The following is a 14,399-nucleotide window of genomic DNA, read 5'->3' on the forward strand; positions in this document are numbered from 1 at the left end:
TGGTGTAAAGTAACTAAGTACATTTACTCAAGTACTGTACTTAAGTACAATTTTGAGGTACTTACTTTACTGGAGCATTTCCAATTGTCTATACTTTTACTTCTACTCCACTACAGCTCAGAGGCAAATATTGTACTTTTACTCCACTACAATTATTTGACAGCTTTAGTTACGAGTTACTTTGTAGATATACATTATTTCATTATAAAACTTACATTAACCACTTTAGCCCTATTTTATACCTAGGCTATTTGAAGATCTACAAGCTCACAAGCTTGTAGTGAGCTTGTAGATCTGCTATTGTCAAACATTTTAGTACTTTTACTTTTGGTACTTTAAGTACATTTTGATACCAATATTTTTGTACTTTTACTCAAGTACATTTTTTATTCCGGACTGTTATTTGTAACTACTAGTACTTCTACATTCCGCGCGCGTGCGCGCACGTTTGCTGGAGAGGTTAGAAGAAGGATTGTTGTGTGAGAGGGAAAAGACATTGATGTTATTTTGACTGTAGAGCCAGGGTTGGATTTTATCTGGTTTTGATATCCTCCCGCCCTCTGGTTATTCATTTTTATTGCCGGCGGGGATATGTTTATATTAAATACAGTACATGCATTTGTCTGATATGTTTGATGTTCATGTTTGATAACATGACAATTAAACAATTCAATTAAAAATCTATGTTAACCACATTAACTATGGCCTCCCTATTTTGGGCAAAGTAAGAAAATGTGTCAAAGCTTTTCAAAAGCTTTCAAAATAAAACAAAATAGCTAAATTAGCTCCTTTACAACCTTTGTAGAAAACGATTATTTTAGCTATTTGTCATATGAAGAAGTATATGGGCTTAAAGGGATAGTTCAACCAAACATTTTTTTCCTATCGATTAGTCACCCCATGGAGACTTGAATCCAATCCATGGATATTTTTTAGTTTTTGTCGCATTCCCAAGACAATAATTTGATGACCAGCGGACTGGTAGGCAGCGGTTCCGGTAGGAGACTCCTACCGGAACCGCTGTCGGTCATCAAATTATTGGCTTAGGAATGCGACAAAAACATTGGGATTTTGGGGATGAACTATCCCTTTTAAGTGATTAAGGAAATGTACAAATGGAACCCTGTCTGTGGGTCATTAGTGTTTACAGTTTGGGACATGATGTAACCCCATGTTGAGAGGACTAAACATTTGTACTGTGTAGTGTATATTATATATCGTTGATGTTGTCAGAAAACTCTTATCTCCATATTTTACACTTTTTGTGTTTATTTGAATCCTGAAAAGTAACAGTTTTGGACATAATGAGGTTTCCACCCCCCACAGAGACAATATTGTTTGTCCTTGGCAATAGACTCTATGCACAGCAGCCATATTGGACAGAAACTCCATAACTCTGAGAGTGTACAAATGGAACCAAATGGACCCTCCATTGGGTCCATTTGGTTCCATTTGTACACTCTCAGAGTTACACCCCCTCAAGAAACCATGAGGGTCCCTGGACCACACTTTGAGACCCATTAGTGTTTCCAGTGAGCCGACATGCACAATATCAGCACCCTGACTCTGTTTGACCAGAATGGAACAGAGCCTTCATTAGTATCATTGGTAACACCTGTGAAGGAAGTAAGGACGAGGCCCAGTTTATTTCCAATATGGCTGCTGTGCATATAGAGCCTATTGATATGAGACCAAACACAGGTGCCTTTTTTTCCGTGCAGGTTTGCGATGTTCCACAAGGTGAGGATTCCACGGGAGAACCTACTGAACAAGACGGGAGACGTCACCCCTGATGGCCGCTACGTCACACCGTTCAAGGTGGGTCATTTTTCTCGGCAGACAAATATTTTCTCCCAATTTCGTCATTGTGCCAATTCCTCCCACTGTTTGCCACTGCTGTACCTACTGTCTCACCTGCCAGTGAGGATCCCCCAACCGGGAGGATGCAGCACCATCCCGTCCTACTCGGCCTCGACGCCGTCCTGTTCGCTCTCCGCAAGGTCTGCTTGTAGAGTATAAATCAAGGGGCCAGCCTGAGATTTTTACATTGACGCCAATACGGAAGAGACAGTTCGTATGATTGGTGTGTAGTTTCGCTGTTTTACCCTTGCTGGTGTCAGAAAGAATTTATTTTAACGCAAGCGGATGGGGTTTTGACAAACTTTAGACTAGATTTTCTTACCTTAATAAAAATTGTCATAAATACTATATGCTTCCAGACGCTAGTTTAAAGTCTCCTTTCAATCATCATGATATGCGTTCTGGTAAACTATGGTCCCATTTATTTTAAAATTGACGATAAAGTAGGTTATGCTCTAGGGCAGGGGTATTCAACTAGATTAGGCAGGGGGCCACAACTGTAAAATAATTTGGAGTCGGGGGCCACACAATTTGCGCGCGTGCGCAAAGCGTACGCGCGCGAAATTTTCGGGTCTAATTCGGGTCTAATTCGGTCTAATTCGGGTCTAATTCGGTTCTATTTGACCAATATAAATCAACCTTTTTTCGGGTCTAATTCGGTCTAATTCGGTTCTATTTAAGGTTCTAAGTTAAGTTCCAATGAAAGATGGCCTTTCAAGAACTAATGAAGGATAAATAATTTGTATTGTTTTAACTTTGATAATATAAATCAAAGTTAAAATAAATAATAATTATGAAAATTAAAAAAAAAAAAAAAAAAAAACTTTTTTTTTTTTTTTTTTTTTTGGAATATGGCCAGGGGCCACAAGGAAGCTCCTTGCGGGCCGCACGTGGCCCGCGGGCCGCGGGCCGCCAGTTGAATATCTATGCTCTAGGGGGGAGGGATGATTTGATTGACAAGCTACACAACCAATAGCATTCATTCCCCGCCCCCGCTTTTGATTGACAAGCTACCCAATAGTGATGTGCGGGTCGGGTTTTTTCATGACCCGCCCCGCCCCGCCCCGCCACGGAACCCAACCCACCTCAACCCGCCCCGCGAACCCATATATAAATCTATGGCTCAACCTGCCCCGCGACCCGCGGTGGGAAAAAAAAGATAATCATCATCATAATAGCTCAGATTTATATAGCACTCTTTTAAGTACCCAAAGTTGCTTTAAATGTCTACAGTAGCACAACATTGTCATGGGATGTTGTTCAAAATAGTTTTTTTTTTTTTTTTTTTTGCGTGTGAGAGCGGCTGACCCGCTCACCCGCAGCCCGCATAATTGCCTCTGAAATCCTGACTCAACCACCCGCGCCGCGGGTTGACCCGCGGGTTACGGGTCGGCCCGCTCATCACTACTACCCAACCAATAATGGTCTGGTGTCATTCTGCAGGATAGTGACCAAGATCCTCCCCTCCCCGCCCGGCTTCCCCTACCCCAAACACGGCCCAATTGTGTTGGTATAGCTATGCTCCACCGCAGTGGAAACTGATTTAGTTGTTAACACTGCTGACTGAACACACTGTCTGCTGTGTAAAGCCTGTTTTGACTGCGGTTGCCATGGCGATCAATTTACTATATTAGGGACATCAGCACGCATCGGCGACCTTGATTGGTCGGGCCGACCCAATCAGCTCAGCGGATTGGTCACACCTTGTGCGGCCGAACCAATATAAGCAGTAGAGCACACGATGGGATGTCGTTCTGTTACGTACAGCGAGGCTTTATAAGGATCCGGTCATTGTCGTGAGCTCAGTGACCACACCTCCACTAACATTCCGGCGTCAACATGTACAGACAACTTATGGGTCTTCGGCAGCTGTCCAAGCGGACCGTCAGCGGCAGTGCCCGCAGACAGATAGAGAACACAATCAAAGATAAACAGAAGTTCTTTCAGGAAGACAACGGCCTCCCCATCTACCTGAAGGGAGGTATCAAGGATGCGCTCCTGTACAGAACCACCATTGGTCTCACTGTCTTCGGCAGTTTCTACGTCGTATATGTGTTGTATAATGCAGCCATGCCCAAGAAACCACAGTGAACCAACCACCTTACTGGAGAATTAGACTGTTGTGCAGTTGTGCAGACAGCAACAAACAAAAATCACACCCTGTGTGAAGGTAGCGGCGCCTTTGATACATTTTGTCATCGATATGTGTTTATAATGTGTTTATAGCCACGTGTCACGTGAAGCTTGACCAATCACTTTGTTGACGCACCTGACCAATCAGAACGTTGACGTACGCACACGGACAAAGTCAGGTATAGAGCAGGATCCTAGCGCCGCTAAAAATCACACCCAGTGTGAAGAGAGTGGTGCCTTTGAAAGTGTAACTGGTTGCATCCTTGTGTTGCAATCAGCAACAATAGGTTGTCACGTGACACGTGACAACATATTGTCACGTGTCACGTGAAGCTTGACCAATCAGCCGTGCTCAAACATACGGACGGACGGACATACGGACGGACGGACGGACGGACATACGGACACACGGACAAAGTCAAATGTAGGAGTGGTTGGCACCACTCAAAAAAAAGACTGTGACTGCATCAAAAGTAATAGCTCAGTGGGTAGAGCTCTCGTTTTTCGACCACAAGGTCATGGGTTTGACCAGTGTTAGCCTGGCATGGCCAGACTAATATCACTGTGTAGATATTAGTCTGGAATCTGTTTGGAATATGCATTTCCAAGGGATTTAAAAAAAAAAATGCCTCTGGTGATAAACCCGCCCCACATTTGCATACTTGATCCCTGATTGGTGCCCCACAACTGAGGGGGCAGCCAAATACATTTTTTTTTTTGCACTGGCAGATTCACTCTCCAGGCTAACTCAGCATATGAGTAGCCTTGGATCAATACCATTTTCGGGTTTCTGATCCGTCGGAGTGGAAATAACTTTACATCATCAGGTGGCCGGAACCAACGACCGGAACCTCCGGTCCAAAATGATTCCCCTAGTTTAAAATGTGTTTAGTTTGGTATAATCGTTACGTTTCTTTTGGTTTAATAATCGTTTGGTATGTTCATCTTTTATTCTAACTCGTAGCACGACTAGTGAGACTAAAAGTGAGACTAAACTAAACTAATTGATAGGATATCACACTTTATCAACAACAGCAGCATTTGCTACAGATGGATTCACTTGACGAATTCACGCACGCACGCACGCACGCACGCACGCACGCACGCACGCACGCACGCACGCACGCACGCACGCACGCACGCACGCACGCACGCACGCACACACACACACACACACACACACACACACACACACACACACACACACACACACAAAACAAACCTGTTAAAAGACAGCATGGGGTTTCTCTGGGTGCATCTGCAACGATGGGAACCGGCCAGTGTGAGAGATATTCCTGACACAATGAAACACACACACACACACACGCACACACACACACACACACACACACACACACACACACACACACACACACACACACACACACACACACACACACACACACACACACACACACACACACACACACACACACACACACCACACACACACTGTGAGGGGGGGTTGCATCAGGATAAACAAACAGTTTAGGGGTGTTTAAGAGTGTTGTGGTTCAGCAGTCTCAGCTTGCTGCGATCACACTGGAGCAGTTATGTGTTTAAGACCATTAAGACTGTAAGCAGGTCTTAATGGTCTCTCTGGGAGACTGGAGATAGTAGCCGCTATGGGACCATGATGGCTGTTGTTAGCAGCTGTAGTGGAAGAAGTATACGCAGATTCTTTGCATTTAAGTAAAAGTAGCAATACCACAATGTAGGAAAAATACTTACATACAGGTAAAGGTCCTGCAGAAAAAGTTAAAAAAGTATTGGCATCAAAATATGTTTAAGTATATAAGTATTCATAATGCAGAATGGCTCATTTCACAATAAAAAAAAAAAACTCTACAAGCTCAGAACGCGTCGCATCGTGTTCCGAAATATAAAATAGGGCTTAAGTGGTTAATGTATGTCTTTTTTATGAATAACCTAAATCTCCAAAGTAATAGTAACTATAGTGTTCATACAATTGTAGTGGAGTAAAAAGTACAACATTTGCCTCTGAGATGTAGTGGAGCCTATTGGCCACCCTGCCAGTGAGGAGCCTCTATCGGGAGGATGTAGCGTCTCCGTTCCTTTTCCTAGGCAGGAAAAGTACCTCAGAGTCAGAATTGTACAGGAATTGACTAAATGTACTTAGTTACTTATCACCAATAGAGCACCAAAGTCCTGATGGCACTGCCGACTAGAGGGCGCTATCCCCCTGGGTTGCGGCGTTATTTTTTGTGTTTAAATCCCCATAGGCCCATAGGGGAATCTTAGATCGCCTCATATAAGAACTGTGTTCAAAAATTAAACACACCACCCCGGCGATTTTACTCGTATGGATATGAAGCATCGACTGAAGGTGGAAATGTACACATTTACCCAAAGAGTAACACAATAAACGCTAGAAACGAGTCAAACTACCTAACGACTACATTTCCCATGAACGGGGCTGCTGCCCAGCGCACATAACATATTACGTCACGTCCAGCGCTTATTTTCTTGACGGAGCGTGACGTGTATTAGTAGGGACAGTGATTTCAGACCCTGAAGCTGTAGTTTTTAAGACTTTTAAAGAGATAGTTCACCCCCAAAATTACTTATTTTCTATCAATTACACACCCCATGAAGACTTGAATTCATGGAGATGTTTTTGTCGCATTCCTAAGCCAATCATTTGCTTAGGAAAGGAGACATTAGCACCTTTCCGCCGGTCATCACATTTTTTTTAATTCAATTTTCTCCAGAAACAGGCTGTACCAAATATGAATCAATATCATAAATGATGCAGAGCCACCCCCCTGACAGAAACACCTGTATGATTTGTTTATTTCTTGCAACACAGTTCTTATACCAGTAAGACTCCCTAATCGGGAGATAAGCGACCGTAGGTCACATGTATACAGAAGAGGGCTGTAACGGCGATGAAAGGAGGGATTGTTTGTGGGGGGCAAGCCCCCGAGTTACGGCATTTTATGTGAGCTGCAGTGGCAGGGGGTCCTCCACTGGGGGCGCCACCACTTTTGCATCCGTTCTGGAGCACCAGGAGTGGGTGGTCCCCGGGAATGCCCCGTGAGCAGCCCCGTTGGGGTGGTCATTTGGTAATTTGTCCACATGTGCTCATTTTTTACACTTGGGGGTCCCCGAGGCAGCTGGGGGTCCCTGGAGCTCCGGGGGTCCTTGGAGGGTGTAGTTTGGCAGGTAAGGAGTGTGTGTGCAAAATGTGGCATGGATCGGGGCAATGGGTGCGGAGATATGAGCAGGGCAAAAGTGTGACGTGTGTGACGGAGTGATGGAGTGACGGACGGACACCTGGAGCAGCTTTCTGTAGTAAGTGCGACCTACGGTCGCAATGATCTAAGATTGGGGATTTCAACACAAAAAAATAACGCAGAGACCCACGGGGGAATAGCGCCCTCTAGCGGCAGTGACGTCAGACTTCGGTGCTCTATTCTTAAGAGCATTAAGGCCCTAACCAGGTCTTAAGGGTCTCTGTGGGAGCCTGGAGCTGCAGTAGTGGCCGCGTTGGGACCATGATGGTCTGCTTAGCAGCCAGCGAACGGTCATGGAAAACATTCCTACCTTCACCCCCGTGAGAGATGTAAATATAGCTGAGGGTCAGTGGCGCTCCTGACAGAACTGTCTTAATAACCTGGAACTGTTTATGGCCCAGTAGAGGCAATGACAGATGATTCACACTTTGGCAGCCCTCTTGAATATTTACGTTTGTCTAACGCTGGGAAAACGTTAGAGGTTGTGGACGGGATTTATGTGTGTCCGTCTGGGAGACAGAAGATTTCCGTCTTTCTAACTGAATGCATGTTTGTTTCATTTAGGAGTTTCAGATATTATTTCATGTATTTAAATTGTGAAAAAATAGCAGATCTACAAGCTCACAAGAAGCTCCAATGTGACGCGTTGTGAACTTGTGGATGTGCAATTTTTGGTGGCTAACACTGTCATACCAAGTTTATTATAGATAACTAAAACTAACAAAATAATGAAAACTCGATGTGTGTGTGGGGGAGGGGGGCATTTTCATTTACTGAACACAACTAACTTAAACTGCATTGTGTGTATACAGTACAAGACTTAAACAAACTAAAATGTCCATAGTTTTTACTTTGTCTATTTAATGATACACAAGCCTATAGCTTTTTGGGTGGATATTAAATCTCTCTTCCAATTTCTTTTTAATGTCAGTTTATTTCTTATCGTTTTTGAATTTCGTTGCTGATATTTACCTCATATTACAATAAAATTCTATAAAATTCTTCTTCTCCACTTCCTCCTCCATCCTTCCAGGACCCCAACAAGCGTTTTGGGGCGTCGCTGGGTGCTCTGTCGGGTGGCAGGGTGTCCATCTGCAGGATGGCGGTGACCAACCTGAAGCTGGCCCTGACCGTGGCAATACGCTTCTCTGCCACCAGGAGACAGTTTGGACCCAAAGACACAGAAGAGATCCCCGTCCTGGAGTACCAGCTACAGGTGAGATGGAGAGCAGGGTCACTAGTCACTGCCTCGCCCGAGTCACTGCTTCCCCGTCGGAGGCAGGAATGCGCGGAATGTACAGAAAAACAACAACAGCACGTAACTTCCCTTGGATGCACACATGTGCGGGAATGACATAATGAGATAGCGTGAGAATCGCGATTGTAATTTCGGGTACACCGCATCGAACGTCAATTTCGATTCATTTTTGGTACGTTTGGAGTACTGTAACAGGCTTTATGGATGCGGTGAGAGACGACATGCAGGTGGAAGGAGTCACAGAGGAAGACGCAGAGAACAGAACCAGATGGAAACTAATATTCCGCTGTGGCGAGTGGCGACCCCCGATGGGAATTGGCCTAAAGAAGAAGAATGTTTGTTCAGTAACAGGGGTCTCTCTATCTCTCTCTCTCCATCTCTTTAGTAAAGAGAAAATACATTTTCAGGTCAGGATAACAATTTTAGACCTGGAAACATGTGGTCTGCATTAAATGTGTATGTTTTCTTTGATTTTTTTTATTTCAGTCAATGGAATGTACTGTATAGACGATTTTAAACTCAACTCCTCTCCTCTCCTCGTGTCTCCTCTCCTCGTCTCTCCTCTCCATTCCTTCTCTCCTCTCCTTTCATCCTTTCCTGTCCTCCCCTCTCATCCTTTCCTGTCCTCTCATCTTCTCCTGTCCTCTCCTGTCCTCTCATCCTTTCCTATCCTCTCATCCAAAAAAATCATGCACGCTTTTGTCTTGATTACTGTAATGGACTCTGTACCACCCTGAGCCGTTTGTCAATATCTCGACTTCAACTAGTGCAGAATGCGGCGGCCAGAATTCTCAGAACGCCAACCGCAGAGCACGCATAACTCTGGTGTTAGCCGCACTTCACTGGCTACCAATTAAGTCTAGAATAGATTTTAAAATCCTTTTAACTACTTATAAAGCACTACATGGGCTGGCCCCGCTTTATATTACTGACCTACTGTACTGCCCCCTAAGAACAATGTCAGATCTCTCAGGTCCTCTGACAAAGGCCTTCTGGACTTACTCGCGACCAGACTGAAAACAAAGGGTGACCGGGCCCAGTGGTTGCTCCTACCAGGGTCGGCGATTTGTGTCCGCGCTCCTGGGTGCGCAGCGCGCGCGTGCATGCGCGGCCGGTCGCGCGCGCGTGTGAAAATGTGCGGTTATTTTCCGGGTTTCTTACCTTTTTAGGGGGGTTTTGTTACTTTAATGCGGTTAATTTGGTACCAAAAATGTACTCCATGAAGTGAAGATGTCGGTGTTTTTTTCTTTTTTTTTGTGATGTGTTTGTCATGGGTGCTCTTCATTTCGCCTGGGTGCTTTAGCCCCGAAGCACCCGCAGTATCGGCGCCCTTGGCTCCTACACTGTGGAACGCCCTACCTTTGGCTTTAAAAAATGCTGAGTCAGTCGACGGTTTTAAGAGCATGTTAAAAACACATTTGTTTCATAAGCATTTTGTCTCATGAAGTTTTTACCTGACTCACTTGTACAGGTCAATGTTTTGCTTTAATCCTTGTTGTATTGTATTGCTATTGTGTTATTATACCATGTTTTTAACTTGTTTATATTGTTCCATTGTACAGCACCTTGTAACATTGTTTGGAAAGGTGCTTTATAAATAAAATGTATTTACTCACTTACTTACAGCCTCTCCTCTCCTCTCCTCTCCTCTCCTCTCCTCTCCTCTCCTCTCCTCTCCTCTCTATAAGTAGCAGTGGCGTCTCATTCCCTACCTAGCAGCAGCCTATGCTCTGGATCATTTCTCCAAGTCGGTCTTCATGAACTTCGTGGAGCTCCAGATCGGACAGATGATGAAAGATCGCAGCGAGAGACAGGTGTGTGTGTGTCTGGGTGCCAGCATGCGTGTGTGTGTGTGTGTGTGTGTGTGTGTGTGTGTGTGTGTGTGTGTGTGATCCCATTAAAACCGGGAAAGAATCTGTGTCATTTTAGATTTTAGCTATATGTATGTAGCGACATACGTTTTTCAGAAAACTCTTTGGATTTAGAACAGTAGTTCTCAAAAATAGCAGATGTACAAGCTCACAGCGCGTCACTTCGTGCCGTGCTGCGAGTTTGTACATCTGCTATTTTTTTTGCATTTTTGAAAAATCGTGAAAGTGCTTGAAAATGTTTGAATAATTAGGATTTTTTTAACTCACATCTTCTCTTCTGGGGGGTCCCTGGCGCAAAACATTTTCAGATGAGGGTCCGCGGCCAAATATATATCAATTTGGGGGGGTCCTTGGTTCTCGTTTGAGAACTACTGATTTAGAAGGCATTTGTAGAATCACCCTCAGGACTTACTGGGTTAAACAGTCAGACTGTGTGTTACTGTAATAACTGTGCTTTCTTGTGTGTGTGTGTGCGTGTGCATGCGTGTGTGCGCGTACAGGCGGAGCTGGGCAGGGAGATCCATGCCATCGCCTGCACCATGAAGCCTCTGGGATCCTGGACGGGTCAGAGAGGAATACAGGAGTGTAGAGAGGCCTGTGGAGGACACGGATATCTGGCTAGTGAGTGACACACAAGCGCGCACGCACAAACACCAGGCGCTCGGGTGGTGAGTAGTCAAAAAAACCACATAGACATACAGTAGGCAGGAAAATACCTGTGCGTTTCCATTGTCAGACTTTAGGCGGCTTTAGACGCACCAGCTACATAGACACACAGCGGGAGTCTCAAGTTGGACTTCAAGGGTTCCGTTCATCACTTTGAACCTGGCTATTTTGGGCTATGTCATTATATTGTCCAAAGTTGTAAAAGAAATGATCAAAATAGCGTTGTGAGCTTTCATCTATTATCGATTTTCTTCACACTTCACACAACAAAGTATATAGCCAGGGCTTAAGTGGTTAAGATTCAGAATTGTGCAGTGTACAGTAGTTGATTTATGAACATAAGACAGGGGAGTGAGACAGCACAGCAGGGAGGGAGGAGGGGATGCAGGGATGTTGTTGTAACGCGGTCGGCATCCTCACCATCGCAGCCAGTAAGCCACCCCTCTCTCTCAACCAAATAGATTCCACATCACATCAGTCATTAGTTAGCGACTAGCTTATTATCACTCACTTCCTCCTCCACAATGATGAGTTTGATTTATTTATGTATTTTCGTCCTGCATTGACGTGTATGGTTCTTATGGTGTCTAACTGTGTGTTGTATTGTGTGGTTTATATAGTGAACAGGTTGGGTGAGCTACGCGACGGCAACGATCCCAACGCCACGTACGAAGGAGACAACAACGTCCTGCTGCAGCAGACCAGCAACTACCTGCTGGGATGGATGCAAGCCAAACATCATGGTCAGAACACACACAGGGCCCTATCTTGCACGCCGCCTTACCCCTTATGCCTAAACTTATTAGCCATATTTGACTATTTTGGGGGAAAAAATGTAATAGTCCGACTAGCTGATCTACAGCGACGCATTGTGAGCTTGTAGATCAGCTATTTTAATTATTTTAAAATGTTTTTCAAATTGGGTAAAAAATGGCAAAGAAGTTTAGGGATAAGGGGTAAGGCAAGATAGAGCCCACACTCATACTGTACGTAAAGATACATTTTAGCCACGATTACAGATCAGTTATTAGTTATTTGCCCCGGCAAACTAGGGATGCACGATATTGACATTTTTGGCCCATATCCGAACATAAACAACTTAAAGGACAGGTGGCTAAATATGTATTTTTTTACACGATAAAAAAGGTCCCGTGGTCTTTGATGGCCAGGTGTGAGTTATTGGGGGCTAGAAGAGCTACTGTAAATAATAATAAAGAAATCGCCGGGTTATTGTATAAAAAAATACGTATTTATCCATCTGCCCGAAAAAAAAAGCTGTAAATGTTTTTTTTTAACACTCATCTTTTATTTACTTAAAACATAAACCTTGGTTGTAAATGTATTATTATTATTCTTTTTTTTCAACTTGTTGTCTATAATCTATTGTGAGATTATAGATCTTCAGTTTTTGGCACCGTCGTACAACTAAGTATAAATCAGGCTTAACCTGAGGTAGAGTTGTTTTACCTCGACAAGAGAGATTTAGGAGTTCAGACTCCCAAAGCATCATGGGAAGTGTGTGGGTGGAGGACTGGAAAGTAGTAGAAGTAGAATCAAACAAATTATAGTCTGACATGTCTGTAAGGTGATGCTGTACTCCGGGGGTTCTCAAAGTGGGGTCCGGGGACCCCCAGGGGTCTTGAGAAGGGGTCCTAAAGGGTCCCCCAGCTAAAATGATAGATAGTTGGGAACCAAATAGACCCTTATAGGTCTGTAACTAAATGCAATCAAAATTGCATGCTCACTCGGTGCCGCGCTATGAGCTTGTAGATCTGCTATTTTTGAATAGCCAAAGTGTAAAATAATGTTTATTAGCTCAAATGAAAACATGACACAGATCCAGGTCTAAATGGGTTAATTTTCGAAAAAGCACAAAAAGTTTAAATATGGAGATAAGGGGTTTCTGCCTCAAGTGTCTTGAGACAACTTTTTGTGATTTGGCACTTTAATAAAATTGAATTGAAATTGAACTTATCAAATGGGGGGGGGGGGGGGGGGGGGGGCGTACTTCAAAGTGAACCGTTGTGAGAAGCAGTGTCTGTGCTGGATTTGGTTGCAGGCGGCACACGGATCAAGTCTCCTCTGCAGTCTGTGGACTTCCTGGAAAACATGGACGCCATCCTGGAGAGTAGCTTTACTGCCACTGGAATGGAGGAATGTATGGACTCAGCAGGTAGGACCCCCGCACACACACACACACACACACACACACACACACACACACACACACACACAAATTTATGGACTCAGCATGTAGCACACACGCGCATATGCACGCACATGCTAGCGCACGCACATCATGCACCCATCAATCCACTCACACAGGAAGATGTATGTCTGTCTGTCGGTTTCTCCCCATTTCCCTCTCTCTCTCTCTCTCTTTCTCTCTCTCTCTCTCTCACACACACTCAAACGCACGCACACACAAAATAGCCGATCTACAAGCTCACAGCACTGTGCACGTCGACACCAGTGTGAAACTAAGTGTATTACACGGCTTGGTTGAATGCTTGATTCTGATTGGTCAATCGCTGAATTCAGACCTCTGTTATTTTTTGTTATTCGCTGTCTAATCAAAGACTCTAGAACACTTGCACCCGTGTCCAACATGGCAGCTGTGTAAACAAACACATAATGTCATTTACAGCTAAACGGTACTCTCAATAATGTTTTTGAGAACATTTGAAGCGATGAATAGACAATGCAGTAACCGAATATTGATTCTATTTTAGAAACACTTTCCGTTGTTTTCCGAGAAGACCGCGTTGCATTGGACGCACCTGGCATAAATAAATCGACTACTTTCATGATTGCGGCAGGCAATGAAATCCTTTTTAAAAATCAAATCAAATCGTTTTGTTGTTACTTTCGGGTCGGTGTAACTCCCCAAATCTGTTTTAACCATAAAGCAACCATTTCTGTCCTCACAATATCTATTTATCAAATTCTACTATATACTTGAGGGGACATTTGGCCCTCACAAGTAATTCAAGTACGCACACAGAGGGAGATGCCAAGATGTCTTTCCACCTTTCATTTTCTGTGACACACGTGCACACAAATCACTGCCGTGTTCCATTTCAAAGTGAGGCTTCTTTTTTTACTCTCGTTTTTTCGTTCCATCTGGATGAAACATTAACGGCGTTCCCCTGCCCCGGGCGGGGCTGTGAGTTGACATCTCGGTGGAAAGTGCGTGGTCATGTTTTCTTTCTGTCGGGCCGCGTCTCTCACACCTGCCCTACGGCAAGCAGACCAGCGGTGTAAAGTAACTAAGTACATTTACTCAAGTTCTGTACTTACAATTTTACCTTATACTTGTATCTCAGCGGCAAATATTGTACCTTTTTACTCCAC

General features: G+C 44.2%; 2 protein-coding genes across 7 annotated transcripts in view; both read left to right on the forward strand.

Moving 5' to 3' along the window:
* The window catches only part of acox3 (acyl-CoA oxidase 3, pristanoyl), a 59,832-nt gene that overhangs the window by 13,385 nt on the left and 32,048 nt on the right, over positions 1–14,399 (forward strand). For all 6 annotated transcript variants that reach the window (XR_014599725.1, XR_014599726.1, XM_084043757.1 and 3 more), the window contains exons 9-14: positions 1,722–1,818; positions 8,284–8,466; positions 10,200–10,322; positions 10,880–11,000; positions 11,666–11,788; positions 13,105–13,218. Coding sequence is in view for 4 of the 6 variants with exons in the window: in XM_084043757.1 (XP_083899883.1) it covers positions 1,722–1,818; positions 8,284–8,466; positions 10,200–10,322; positions 10,880–11,000; positions 11,666–11,788; positions 13,105–13,218 (761 nt within the window). In the remaining 2 variants the exon portion in view is untranslated. The remainder of the gene's footprint in view (positions 1–1,721; positions 1,819–8,283; positions 8,467–10,199; positions 10,323–10,879; positions 11,001–11,665; positions 11,789–13,104; positions 13,219–14,399) is intronic.
* On the forward strand, positions 3,700–3,951 carry LOC311034928 (cytochrome c oxidase subunit 7A2, mitochondrial-like; the record flags this gene model as incomplete). Its single annotated transcript, XM_084042956.1, has 1 exon — positions 3,700–3,951. The coding sequence occupies one exon, from the start codon at positions 3,700–3,702 to the stop codon at positions 3,949–3,951; it is 252 nt and encodes an 83-aa protein (XP_083899082.1).

This window comes from Gymnoscopelus microlampas (genome assembly GCF_963454915.1).
Source record: "Gymnoscopelus microlampas genome assembly, chromosome: 19".
Taxonomy (NCBI): Eukaryota; Metazoa; Chordata; class Actinopteri; order Myctophiformes; family Myctophidae; genus Gymnoscopelus; species Gymnoscopelus microlampas.